This window comes from Miscanthus floridulus, chromosome 1 (genome assembly GCF_019320115.1).
Source record: "Miscanthus floridulus cultivar M001 chromosome 1, ASM1932011v1, whole genome shotgun sequence".
Classification (NCBI taxonomy): domain Eukaryota; kingdom Viridiplantae; phylum Streptophyta; class Magnoliopsida; order Poales; family Poaceae; genus Miscanthus; species Miscanthus floridulus.
This window is the reverse complement of record NC_089580.1, coordinates 54,735,155-54,748,715: the sequence shown is the minus strand read 5'-3', so window position 1 is coordinate 54,748,715 and position 13,561 is coordinate 54,735,155. Positions and strand designations below refer to the sequence as shown.

General features: G+C 47.0%; 1 protein-coding gene across 1 annotated transcript; it reads left to right on the top strand.

The window, feature by feature from the left end:
• The first annotated feature begins 388 nt into the window (after positions 1-388).
• On the top strand, positions 389-11,377 carry LOC136484206 (L-gulonolactone oxidase 2-like). The gene is made up of 2 exons (XM_066481432.1): positions 389-1,195; positions 10,163-11,377. The coding sequence occupies exons 1-2, from the start codon at positions 389-391 to the stop codon at positions 11,261-11,263; spliced, it is 1,908 nt and encodes a 635-aa protein (XP_066337529.1). The 3' UTR covers positions 11,264-11,377.
• The last annotated feature ends 2,184 nt before the right edge of the window (positions 11,378-13,561 follow it).

Sequence of the window (13,561 nt, the reverse complement as noted above, 5' to 3'; positions counted from 1 at the left end):
TTATATGCTAATTTACGATAATGGCAATACATATTTATGATAGTTGAGTTACTATAACATATGGGGATATTTACCATAACATTATAGTAAACCACTTAGTAAGGAATTACTATAATCTCATAAGTTATTTTGTAGACAGCTATAGAGTAGTATATATATATATATATATATATATTCTTGGACTGGACCATGGGAATTTGGAAAGACAATACGATGAAGCCATTTGTGCAATAATATAACTCCCTCCGTCCTGTAATATAGTATATATAGTATATTTTAGCATTTAAATTTTATTCTCAAATATAATGCATTCTAGTGGATAAAAAATAGTTTTGCATTAAATAATTTTCATTTATCAGCCAATCAACGTTAATCACGTTGATGATTAATGCCTGCACTGGACTCCTATACAAGGGGCACAACAGCTAATCCCGCCGCCGGAACTTTCGTCCTCATCAGGGTCAAGCGAAGCATGCTGCCGCTCGTCCTCGTCACCCTCACCAGCGTCCTGCTGGTCGGCCCCGCATCCGACCACGGAGGAGCCTTCGCCAGCCCGCCGCCGGACCCCATACAGTGCTCGTCGGGCGGCGGCGGCACGGCCGGCGCCGACTGCACCGTGTCGAGCGCCTACGGCGTGTTCCCAGACCGCTCGACGTGCCACGCGGCCGCCGCGGCATTCCCAACCTCTGAAGACGAACTGGTGCGCGCCGTGGCGCGCGGCGCCGCGTCCGGGACCAAGATGAAGGCGGCCACCCGCTACTCCCACAGCATCCCGCAGCTGGCGTGCCCCGGGAGCGGGAGCGGCGGCCGCGCCGGGGAGGCCGAGGGCGGGCTCGTCATCAGCACCAGGCGCCTCGACCGCGTCGTGTCCGTCGACGCCTCGACGGGCTACATGACGGTGGAGAGCGGCGTCACGCTGCGCGACCTCGTCGCGGAGGCGGCCAAGGCCGGGCTCGCGCTGCCCTACGCGCCCTACTGGTGGGGGCTCACCGTCGGCGGCATGCTCGGCACGGGCGCGCACGGCAGCTCGCTCTGGGGCAACGGCAGCGCCGTGCACGAGTATGTCGTCGGGATGCGCATCGTCACGCCGGCCCCCGCCGCCGAGGGATACGCCAAGGTGCGCGTGCTCACCGCCGGCGATCCGGAGCTGGACGCCGCCAAGGTCTCTCTCGGCGTCCTCGGCGTCATCTCTCAGGTAAGGTCGTATATGTGGCCCTCTATATCAGCTAAAACTGATGGATTTCTCATCTCATTTGCTTCGTTACTTGGCAAGCGTGTTTGACTGTTTGTACTGCAATTTCTTTTCTCTCAGATTTAAAAAAAAAAGTATTCCAAGTCTTATATATACAACAGTGTTTCTAACCTTTTGTTTTTCTTTATTAATAAGCCGGCATAAGCTACTTTTTTTATCCACTCAATCAACCCGTGAGCTCTACAGTGCTAGAAGTGACTAATTGTTTATTATTTTTTATTTTTTGCCCTTAGATGACATCTATATACGGCTACTTGCAATAATAGGTGTTATCTTTGGCATTAGTTAGGTGCTCTATCTACATGACATTTTTGCTGACATGGGTAGAAGCAATAATACTTATCTTCATGGAGATACAGTTTGATATAAAAAAAACCCAATTTTTAGAATAGAACTATACACTTGTTTTAGGCCCATTATCATAGAGATAAATTAATCGATCATACAACAATTAATAATTGGATGAAATATCACCATGCTAGTATACATTTTTTTTGAAGACATCACCGGAGGGGTGAGAGCCCCACCTGAATGGATTTTCCATTGATTCCGGCGAGCCGGTGGATGGAGGGTGCCAAGGCACCTACAGGGTCGAGGACCCGTAGTCATATTTAGATTACAAATGAGGAGGTAGGAGAGCTTAGTTCATTACAAACATTGCGCACCACTTGTCAACTATCCATCGATCTTCGACATTTGACGGGCCCGTTCGCTGGTCTGAACTTTGGCTGAAACTGGCTGAAAAACACTGTTCCGGCTGAATTGTTGTGAGAGAAAAATACTGTTCCGACTGAAAAAACAAGCCGAACAAGCCAAACTTTAAGACAAGCGAACGGGGCCAGGCAGATGCGTTTAGGTTCGTCGTTTGAGGTAAACTAGCTATATCCAAACTCACTTATTTAGTATACATATAAATGTAGGGTAATTTTTATCAAAAAAATGAAGGGTTATTACTAAAAAGAAGATTGATGATTCTTATTCTCCGTTCTCCAAAGGCGATTCGAATATTCGATTGAGCTAGGACGCGACATTCTTTTTCACCAGTGTAGTGACACAAAACAACGCGCGTCTTTTCTGCACCGGTAGATTTTTACATGTGCCAGAAAATGAATAATTAGTTCCTATGCATTTTCTTCTTCTCTGTTACCTCTCTTCATCAGCGCCTCTCTCCGTAGATTAGTGGGTTACTATAGGTTATTTTCATAATAGCAGAGATATTTAGTTTATTACCTATAGACATAGGGAGTTGTTTTAGACTATTTTTTGCAATGACAAAATTGGCTATTTTTTAAGAAAACCAGATAGATGTAACAAATTGTAATTAAAATTTTACTAGCAAACGTACCCGTGCATTGCAACCGAACATACAACCTATTGCGTGTCACCTAAACAATTTGTTCTTGGAGATTTATTCAACAATTGTGACATCTGTTCCAATATGTGTACTAAAATCAGGCTCCGTAGTGTCGTTGGATGCGCCTGTAGGACACGTGGACGTCTAAGAGGGGGGGGGTGAATTAGGCAACTCAAAAATCTAACTCCAAACTATGGCCTCTTTTCTACCTCTAGCAAAACCTATGCAAAAGATAATCTATCTAGATGTGCAACTACGGTTTTGCTAGTGTGTTGCTATATCTACCGTAAATGATAATAATATGATCAATGTAAATGCGGAAGCTTAAAGAGCAAGGTAGAGATATGCAAACTCCCGTCGACGACTTCGGTATTTTACCGAGGTATCGAGAAGCACGCAAGCTTCCCCCTAGTCCTCGTTGGAGCCCCTCGCAAGGAATCCCTCGCAAGGGCCAAGCTCCCGGTCGGGTAACTCTGTGGATAGCCTCGGGCCTTCCCCACGCGCAAGTGGGTCTCCGATGTGCCTTCCGGCAAGCCTCTCCCGAATGCTCCCCGCCGTCTTCACTATCAAGTTTTCGGCCGAAACGCCGCGGGCCTTGTTCCCTTCGGTACACGGTGGCGGCCGCACCACAAACGCGGTTGGTGCGATCTCGCAAGACTTCAAGCCCCTCCGATGTACAACTCTTGTGCTCGCAAGCACGGGGTGGCAAGAGGTATGCAAACCTCACTAAACACTAGGCATACACCTAGAGCAAGCGCATAAGCGGTGGTCTAATCAACCTAAGCACTTCGCAAAGCACCTACGCTAATCACCTGATGAAACACTAAGCACTTAGCAAGTGGAGATCACTAAAATGGTGTATCAACACCCTTGGTATGTTTCCTCAGCTCCACACGCCTCAAATGGCCGGTTGGGGGTTGTATTTATAAGCCCCACTGAGAAAGTAGCCGTTGGGGTCGAACTCCCGCAATTCTGCTACTGACCGGACGCGTCCGGTCGTCCCGACCGTTGCAGCCGCGAACTACCGATCGGACGCTTCCAGCATCCGGTCACCTGCCACCGGACGCGTCCGGTCGCAGTTTCGCGCGCCTGGAACCTCTCTGTACTCGATCGGACGCTGCGTTTCTGCGTCCAGTCGGTTGCCGCCAGCGTCCGGTCCTCGTGTCCGGTCGCCTGTCTGCCGAGCCACCGGTCCAGCGTCCGGTCGCGCTTCCAGCGTCCGGTCCAGCGTCCGGTCGCCTCTGCGAGCTCGTTTCTTCGCGATCTTGCGTACGGCTTGGTTCCTATCTTCATGCTTGGACTTTGCTTGATATCTTGGGTCTTTTCCTGTGCTCCTAAGGTCTTTCTTAAGGTGTTGATCATCGGAGCATCACGTCGCCTTCGTCCAAGTCATGTCTTGCACCCTATTGAACTACAAAATAAACACTTGCAAATTCATTAGTTCAATTTGGTTGTGTTGGTCATCAAACACCAAAATCCAAAGTAAATGGGCCAAGGGTCCATTTTCCTTACAATCTCCCCCTTTTTGGTGATTGATGCCAACACGACCAAAGCAAGCAAATAAATAGAATTTGGAAGTTAAAAACTGCCTACTTGCTAGGTTGCAATGCAAAGGGCAAGGTTATATGATACTAATTGACAGATACCAATTAAAACTTTACTTAAAAGCATGTCTTGCCCTTGCAAATGTCCCCATGTGAAATTATGGATTAAAGCCTATCTAAAAAAATTCTCCCATTACTTAGACTAATCTATAATTCACTTTCCTCCCTTTCTCGGACCATTACCACTTGTAGTCATCAACTTGATGCTTGCCTTTGGTCCTTCAAATTCTCCCCCTTTGGCATCAAACGCCGAAAAAGAAGACATTAGTAGCATAAGGGAGGGTCAAATTTCGTGATCCTTTGTATAAAGGGTGAAATGGATCACAAAATTTGACTCTCACATTATATAGACTAAGCTCCCCCTAAAAGTATGCATACATATGGTGGAAAGCAAAGCATATGCATAATTAGCAATTTATTACACAAGAGAGTTTAACCTATATAATGCATGGAGAAAGCATATAAAAAAGAAAAGTAATCAACATGATGATGCCAATTGAAGAATGACGCTTAACTCCGAGGACTCCAATTTCCTTACAATGAGACTACTACACATGTGATAGGTTTGAAAAATTGATACCATTTAAAGAGTGTTAGTCTCAAAGCATCCAAGTTGTAGAAATACTCCCCCTAAATATGTGCACACAAATATAGAATACATTGTAGAAACCATGCACATTGATTTTAGAATAAAAAAAATACCACTTGAAAGATGACATCTCATGAATGTGAGAATCATTTTCAAAAAGATATCCGGGAGAGATTATCTACAATTTGGACTTTGGCACATATTAGATGAACAAAAGTAAGACAAGCTATGTGTCGTGCTTGTAAGCAATTTTAAACCATGTAGGTTTGCTCCAAGGGTTAAAAAGTGAGACCGAGCAATCCTACCATAAGATATACCTAGTGTATGCATGATAAAAGATATAAGCATGCAAAAGCAAACCTAGGCATGAAGAGTAACTAGATGCTTAAAGATACCAATTGTAGGAAAAACTAATTGTAAGATGTACCAATTTAAAAGCAATAACATCTAGTTACCTAACATGGGAAGGGGAATTTGGGTCCATAGTATTCACTAACCCACTTGGCAATGATTTTGTCCATCATGATGCACCCCATGAAATGCACCCATACTTTGCCAAGTCTCCAAATTCCCCGTGGTCTGATGGACTTCTTACTTCCCTTTCGGGATCCAAACCTTCTTGGTGCTCTTCATGTTGGAAATGATTTCCTTTGGCACCCAAAAGCGTTTGATCCCATTGTTGGCTTGCTTGTTCACCTTGATGGCCACCACCTTGTCATTTTTCTTCTTCTTCAAGAGATAAGGTGTGGAGGCCTTCTTGTCCACCTTGTTGGTGTAGGTGTTGGAGAGCTTGCTTGTTTGCTTTTTCTCCTTCTTCTTTGCTCCTCCCCCATTCTTCACCTTGCATTCATAGGACTTGTGGCCTTCTTTGTGGCACACGTAGCAAACAATGATTTGTCCTTCATCAAGCTTCTTCACTCCCTTGACGGTGTTATCTTGATGAAGTTGGGTTTGCTTTGCTTTGCCTTTCACTTGAGTCAAGTCCTTGGTGAGGTGAGCTACTTCTTGCTTGAGTTGCTCATTTTCTTTTGCAACCTCTTGTGTGCATGTATCTACAATCACTTTCTCAACACAAGCTTGGTTGCACAAAGGTGAGTTTAAACATAAATCATTGCAAGAGGTAGATGCATCCTTTTTAATTATGTCATTTCTTTTAGATGCCTTGGTGGAGGTATTTTTGACGGCCTCAAGATTAGCAACTTTATTTGTTAGCTCATCACAATGTTTGCACATGATTTCCATTTTAGCAAGCAAACTTTGATAATCATTTTGTGAGCTAGCTAACTTTTCTTTTAATTTTTCATTTTTCTTTTCAAGTTGCTTATCATTAATTGTGCATGCACTTGTTGTTGCACTAGCCTCAAGTTGCTCAATTTTAGTAGATAGTTCAACATTGAGATTTGCAAAGTTTTCATATTGTTCAAGCAAATTCTTATATGCTTCTTGTGAACTACCTAGCTCTTCTTTTAAAGTTTTGAGCTTCTTTTGTTGACTAGTGCAAACTTTAGCATATTTAAGATTTTGTTGCACAATTGTATTGTAAGAAGGCAAATCATCATCACTATCACTCTCACTAGAGGATGAGCTTTTGTTACCTCGTGCCATAAGGCACACACGAGAAGAGCTTGATGATGAGTGCTTGTGACCTCGCCTCTTGTGATGGTTTTCTTTTTCACTTAAAGAATCATCCCATGACCTTATTATTGTGAAGGCTTTGTTCTTGCACGCCTTCTTCTTTGTCTTGGGTGTGGGCTTATTTGGACAAACTTCCACAAAGTGCCCCATCTCACCGCATCCATAGCATCCTCTCTTTCTTTGCTCATTTCTTTGATTGGTGAAAATGAGATCTTGAATTTGGATGGGCACACCCTTGATATTGAGCCTTTGGATCATCTTCTCCACCTTGTTGATTAATTTAATTGATTCTTCATCAAGGTCGGAGGTGGAGGAGGAAGATTGATCATCATCACTTGATTCTTGTTCATCATCATCATCATCCTCATCCTCATCTTCTTCTTCTTCACTTGAGGAGCTTGAGCTTGAGCTTGACTCAACTTTCTTGCCCTTCATCTTTTTCTTTTCGCTACAAGCGAGAGCTTTGCCTTTGCTTGATGAAGATGCTTCTCCTTGACCCATCTTACGTGATATTTCAAATGCCACTAGCTTGCCAATGACAATGCCCGGGGTCATGGTGCTCAAGTTCTCCATGTTGTGAAGGATGGTGATGATGCTTGCATATTTCTTTTGTGGTAGAACGGAGATGATCTTCCTCACGATGTCCGCATCATCTAGCTTTAATAATCCTATTGAATGGAGCTCATTGATAATTAGATTCAATTGAGAATACATATCACGAACAAGCTCATCATCATTCATAGCAAAGGAATCATAATTTTGTTTAGCTAGACAATGTTTTTACTCACGGACATTACTTGTACCGTCATGGAGCTCTTGAAGTTTTAACCAAATTTCATGTGCCGTATTTAAGGTGAACACTTAGTTAAACACATCCATGCTAAATGATTCAAACAAGCAATTCTTAGCTCTAGCATTAAAATGCATTTCTTTTTCATCACTCTTTGTAGGTTTTTTGGGATTCTTGATGGGTTTCATCCCGTCATGAGTGACTCTCCATACACCCAAATCAACCGCTTCAAGGTGGCAAGCCATTCTAGCTTTATAGTATGGGAAGTTAGTGCCGTCAAATTGTGGAGGCCTAGCGGTATCCATCCCAACCACTCTACAATAGCGTCGGCTCAATGGCGGTTAAGCCAAAGGTCCAAATATGAGCCAACCGGCTCTGATACCACTTGTAGGACACGTGGACGCCTAAGAGGGGGGGGGGTGAATTAGGCAACTCAAAAATCTAACTCCAAACTATGGCCTCTTTTCTACCTCTAGCAAAACCTATGCAAAAGATAATCTATCTAGATGTGCAACTACGATTTTGCTAGTGTGTTGCTATATCTACCGTAAATGATAATAATATGATCAATGTAAATGCGGAAGCTTAAAGAGCAAGGTAGAGATATGCAAACTCCCGTCGACGACTTTGGTATTTTTACCGAGGTATCGAGAAGCGCGCAAGCTTCCCCCTAGTCCTCGTTGGAGCCCCTCGCAAGGAATCCCTCGCAAGGGCCAAGCTCCCGGTCGGGTAACTCCGTGGATAGCCTCGGACCTTCCCCACGCGCAAATGGGTCTCCGATGTGCCTTCCGGCAAGCCTCTCCCGAATGCTCCCCGCCGTCTTCACTATCAAGTTTTCGGCCGAAACGCCGCGGGCCTTGTTCCCTTCGGTACACGGTGGCGGCCGCACCACAAACGCGGTTGGTGCGATCTCGCAAGACTTCAAGCCCCTCCGATGTACAACTCTTGTGCTCGCAAGCACGGGGTGGCAAGAGGTATGCAAACCTCACTAAACACTAGGCATACACCTAGAGCAAGCGCATAAGCGGTGGTCTAATCAACCTAAGCACTTCGCAAAGCACCTACGCTAATCACCTGATGAAACACTAAGCACTTAGCAAGTGGAGATCACTAAAATGGTGTATCAACACCCTTGGTATGTTTCCTCAGCTCCACATGCCTCAAATGGCCGGTTGGGGGTTGTATTTATAAGCCCCACTGAGAAAGTAGCCGTTGGGGTCGAACTCCCGCAATTCTGCTACTGACCGGACGCTGAGATCGTCCTGACCGGACGCGTCCGGTTGTCCCGACCGTTGCAGCCGCGAACTACCGATCGGACGCTTCCAGCGTCCGGTCGCAGTTTCGCGCGCCTGGAATCTCTCTGTACTCGATCGGACGCTGCGTTTCTGCGTCCGATCGGTTGCCGCCAGCGTCCGGTCCTCGTGTCCGGTCGCCTGTCTGCCGAGCCACCAGTCCAGCGTCCGGTCCAGCGTCCGGTCGCCTCTACGAGCTCGTTTCTTCGCGATCTTGCGTACGGCTTGGTTCCTATCTTCATGCTTGGACTTTGCTTGATATCTTGGGTCTTTTCCTGTGCTCCTAAGGTCTTTCTTAAGGTGTTGATCATCGGAGCATCACGTCGCCTTCGTCCAAGTCATGTCTTGCACCCTATTGAACTACAAAATAAACACTTGCAAATTCATTAGTTCAATTTGGTTGTGTTGGTCATCAAACACCAAAATCCAAAGTAAATGGGCCAAGGGTCCATTTTCCTTACAGCGCCATGGAATCAGACTCCGCATCGATGCTAGATGCATGTTGTTCTAACTTGTATAAGGACGAGCGGTCACATACGGGATAGGGAGATGCATGAGGACATTTATTTTTTAAAAGAACCGATAGGTTACTGCTGGTCTATGTATTGATTGAGAAGAGCATGAGGACATTATGAAAAGTAAAAAACGGCCAGAAGAATACCCTTTTAACTTCAATACTAGTTATGTAGATTAAAATGATAGTCAACTTCTTATGTTGTTTCTAAACAATCAAATGATTCATCTTCTTTTTCAAGTGTTACCTCTTGAGGCTCAACATGATGGCCCCAAAAGAAATCCCTCTATTTGTAGTAATAAGATAACCAGACGCTTGATTGAACAACAAAGCTTTGTTGAAGTATCAGTTAACTACCTATATTTTCTATCACTTTAAACTTGTAGGTTGAATTACTTGGTGCATATAGGTCAATAATATGGTAAGGTTTAAGGTCTCAAGTTCGAATTCGAATTGCGTAATTTAGTAAAACATATAATTGTTTCCTGCTCCTATTGCACGTGAGGAATGTTGAAGTACAAGTGAACTGTCCATATTTCTTATCATACAACTCAATGCACAACTATGTGGGTTTTGCTTGAATTATTTCCTCTTTTGGCAATAAAGCAAATTATCCATGCATTTCTCCCCTTTTGAATTCAGTGGCCAATCAATGCGTTTGACTTGTGATGCTTATACACCCATACAGTCCAATATAATTTCGAAAAAATATAATTTAGTTAGACGGATAAACGTTCTGTTCGTTTGGGCTGGTTTAGCTTATAAGTCATGGCTGAAAGTACTGTTGACTAATTTAGTGTGAGAGAAAAATATTATTCGTTGGCTGATAAGCCATGGCTTATAAGCCGAATACAACCAAACGAACAGGCTGAAAAGTCAGGTTGATCGGGTGTACAAGTCGAAAATGATCTAATAAAGGATATAATATATTAATATCCCTTCATATTCTTGATGAGAGACGTTTTATTTGGCTGACTTTGAATTCATCAAAATTCCAAGATCCCGTTTTTAATTTAGCATCAAAGAAGAAACACTGGATCGTCCAATTTAGCAGTTTGATAAATATTGAAGCCTTCCCAGTCGGGATAAGTTTGATTGGGAGCTAAAATTATGCATATACTCCCAATGCAAGGTGACGCTGGCGCTGCAACCTCTGTTCAAGCGTTCGGTGACGTTCACGGAGCGGGACGACGACGACCTGGCGGAGCAGGTGGCCAAATTCGGGTACCAGCACGAGTTCGCCGACATCTCGTGGTTCCCGGGCCACGGCCGGGCAGTGTACCGCATCGACGACCGCCTGCCGCTGACCGCGCCCGGCGACGGCGCCATGGACTTCATCGGCTTCCGCGCCACCCCGACGCTGGTGATCCAGGCCAACCGGCTCGCCGAGGACCTCTTCGAGCGCGCCGGCAACGGCAGCGGCAAGTGCCTGACGTCGCGGGTGACCCACGCGGCGCTGTCGGTGGCCGGGTACGGGCTGCAGCGGCGGAGCGGCTGGCTGTTCACGGGGTACCCCGTGGTGGGGCCGCAGCACCGGATGCAGGCCTCCGGCGGGTGCGTGACGGGGCCCGAGGACGCGCTGCTGACGGCGTGCCCCTGGGACCCGCGCGTGCGGGGCGGCACCTTCTTCCACCAGACCACCTTCAGCCTGCCCCTGCGCCGCGCGGCGGCGTTCGTCGCCGAGGTGCAGCGGCTGCGGGACCTGGACCCCAGGGCGCTGTGCGGCGTGGAGCTGTACGACGGCATCCTCATGCGGTACGTGAAGGCGTCCACGGCGCACCTGGGCAAGCCGACCCCGCGCGGGGAGCCGTCGGGGGACATGGTGGACTTCGATTTCACCTACTACCGCAGCCGCGACCCCGCGCGGGCGCGCCTGTTCGAGGACGTCCTGGAGGAGATCGAGCAGATGGGCATCTTCAAGTACGGCGGCCTGCCGCACTGGGGCAAGAACCGCAACCTCGCCTTCGTCGGCGCGGCGCGCAAGTACCCGGGCCTGCCGCGCTTCCTGCGCGTCAAGGACGCCTACGACCCCGACGGACTCTTCTCCAGCGACTGGAGCGACATGATGCTCGGCATCGGCGGGAGGTCGCCGACGACGGACGCGCCCGGATGCGCGCTCGAAGGGATGTGTGTGTGCTCGCGGGACGAGCACTGCGCGCCGGAGCAGGGCTACGTCTGCCGCCCCGGCAAGGTGTACAAGGACGCCAGAGTCTGCACCAGGGTGTCGTCGTAGAATACTAGAATTGATTGGCCACGTTTGGATTTTATTTTTTTTACTAGAAATACCGATATGTTTAGTTTATTAGGCACATTCAAAAACTCATTGAGTTCTCGCAGGAATTTGGTTGCTTCAACGTTCTCCAAGATTCCCAGCAGAATTTATTTTGCTGCTGTGGAGTTAAGCAATGGTTCGGCTTTATAGCTCACATATTGCTTTTAAATCACTCAAATTACTACCTTTGTTCCTAAATAAATACGGGTCTGTTTGGTTCTCCATCTATTCCTAGCCTGGTCAGCTTTCTAAGCCAGGGCAGGGCATCTGAGGCCTGGCTAGTGCTACGCAAGGTCCGCTTGTTTGGTTGCTATGCTTAGGTAAGCCTGGCTTAGATAGAGGAGTGTTTGGTTGCAAGAATTGTTTGGGTGCACTCACCTCATCTTTACAAATGTGAGCTTACCTTCACCTGCTGTCCTATAAGCATTTCGTCGAACAGGTGGAAGACGTGCACAGCAACGAGTTCTCCCCCATGACAGGCGATGAGGACGGGGCTTCTTCAATCCTGAACTCATTCCCTAGATTGCAATCGCTCCATCCTGAACTCGTTCCCCAGATTGCAATTGTGGCTGCCGGATGCAATCGCTCCATGTTTGGGACCCATGGTGAGCCAACGCAGCAGCAACAACCTGCGGTGGGGAACGGAACGACGGTGGCAGGGAGCAGAACCCTTTGCGGGACGCGCGGCCGCGAGGTCACCCATGGCGGGGATTGACCTCGTTGGAGCTCACGTGGACCTTGTCGGAGCTCGCGTGCTGCCTGCGCTCAGCTCCCTGGTCGCCACGTATTCGACCGTGGTGGCCGCGCACCACCACCACCGCACGCATACGCATGCCACCACCGCACGCTAGCAGCATCGCCAACACCGCACGCACCGCGTTGCGGCCTCCTCCTCCTCCTCCTCCTCCGGCGCCGCCACCACCGCACGCACCGCCGTCCGGCCCCGCGCAAGCCCACAGGAGATCTTGCCGGCGGAGTTCGTCGGAGTTCGCATGTGGGCTGAGTGGTGGCCGACGGGAGCTCGTCCGGATGTCGCCGCCGGAGTTCTGGAAGGAGCTCGCGTGGTGGCCGACGGGGGCTCGATCGGATGTGGCCGCCGGGGATCTGGCGCAGCTCGTCGTCGTCCTCCGCAGCGTCTCCATCGTCGTGAGCGTGGATGAGCGACAACGTAAGCGTGGAGGAGCCGGGAGGGAGGAGGAGCGGCAGCGACCGGGAGGTGACGAGATGCGAGATGGGGGGCTTAACCAAGCTTGGCCAAGAAAAAAACAGATACTCGTCTCGTTTTCCTGGAGCCACGCTAAGGCTTCCAAATAGCTGAGTTGGGGCTGACTTCGGGCCGTTTACAGACGACTAAACAGTTGAAAGTTGGCTTCTCGTAGTCTGGTGGAAGGTTAGCCACCCAATCAAAAGCCATATATTTCTAGAGCTGTCTTAAATTAAACTATTTAAACTTTAATTACATTTCTAGAAAAAATCAAAATCTATGACATCAAATTAGTATCATTAGATATATCATAAAATATATTTTCATAATATGCTCATTTTATGTTATAGATGTTGTTACTTTTTTCTATAAAGTTAGTCAGATTTAGGATAGTATGACTTGTACGGCTTTTAGGAATTGATTTATTTGGGAACGGAGGGAATACAGTGAAGCATGCAAAATTTTTTTTTTTTCTAAATATCATACGCACAAAGATATTTCCATATATGTATACATCACACTACTCAAAATCACGATGGTGGTGTTTGAAGTGAGACCTAGAAAGTGCCAACAATGTAACCTCGTTGGAGTTTAAAGTGAGGTCTAGAAAGTGCCAACAATGGTAACCTCAATAGAACATTCCAAATGAACTTTAGAAAACCAAGGGGGATGTGGTGACATTTGCTCTGCGTCAACCTCCTATTATGCTTAAGCTATTGAATTTTCTTTTTTAAATAATTATTTTATAAAAAAACATATTACTAACAACCTAACATCTATACTATTAATATTGTCGGTGCGAAAAGTGACCAACAAGTAAATATTTGTAATTTTATCGTGCGTTGTGATCGGATGTGGCCTAACACTCAATGACATAGGATTTATACTGGTTCAGGCAATGTGCCCTACGTTCAGTTTTAGTCGGTCGGTGACTTTATTTCTGAGCCTAGGTGCTTGAAGTTTGCTGTGGGGTTACAAACGAGTAGGAATAAGAAGGGGATGTTAAAGGCCCGGTCGGACTCTGAACCGAAGGGCCGAGAGTGATGGGGGCTCTA

Excerpts from the sequence above, each read along its gene's own strand:
- LOC136484206 (XM_066481432.1), top strand. The coding sequence starts at position 389 with ATGCCTGCACTGGACTCCTATACAAGGGGCACAACAGCTAATCCCGCC. Across the intron at positions 1,196-10,162 it reads TCCTCGGCGTCATCTCTCAG|GTGACGCTGGCGCTGCAACC; the intron begins GTAAGGTCGTAT and ends TCCCAATGCAAG.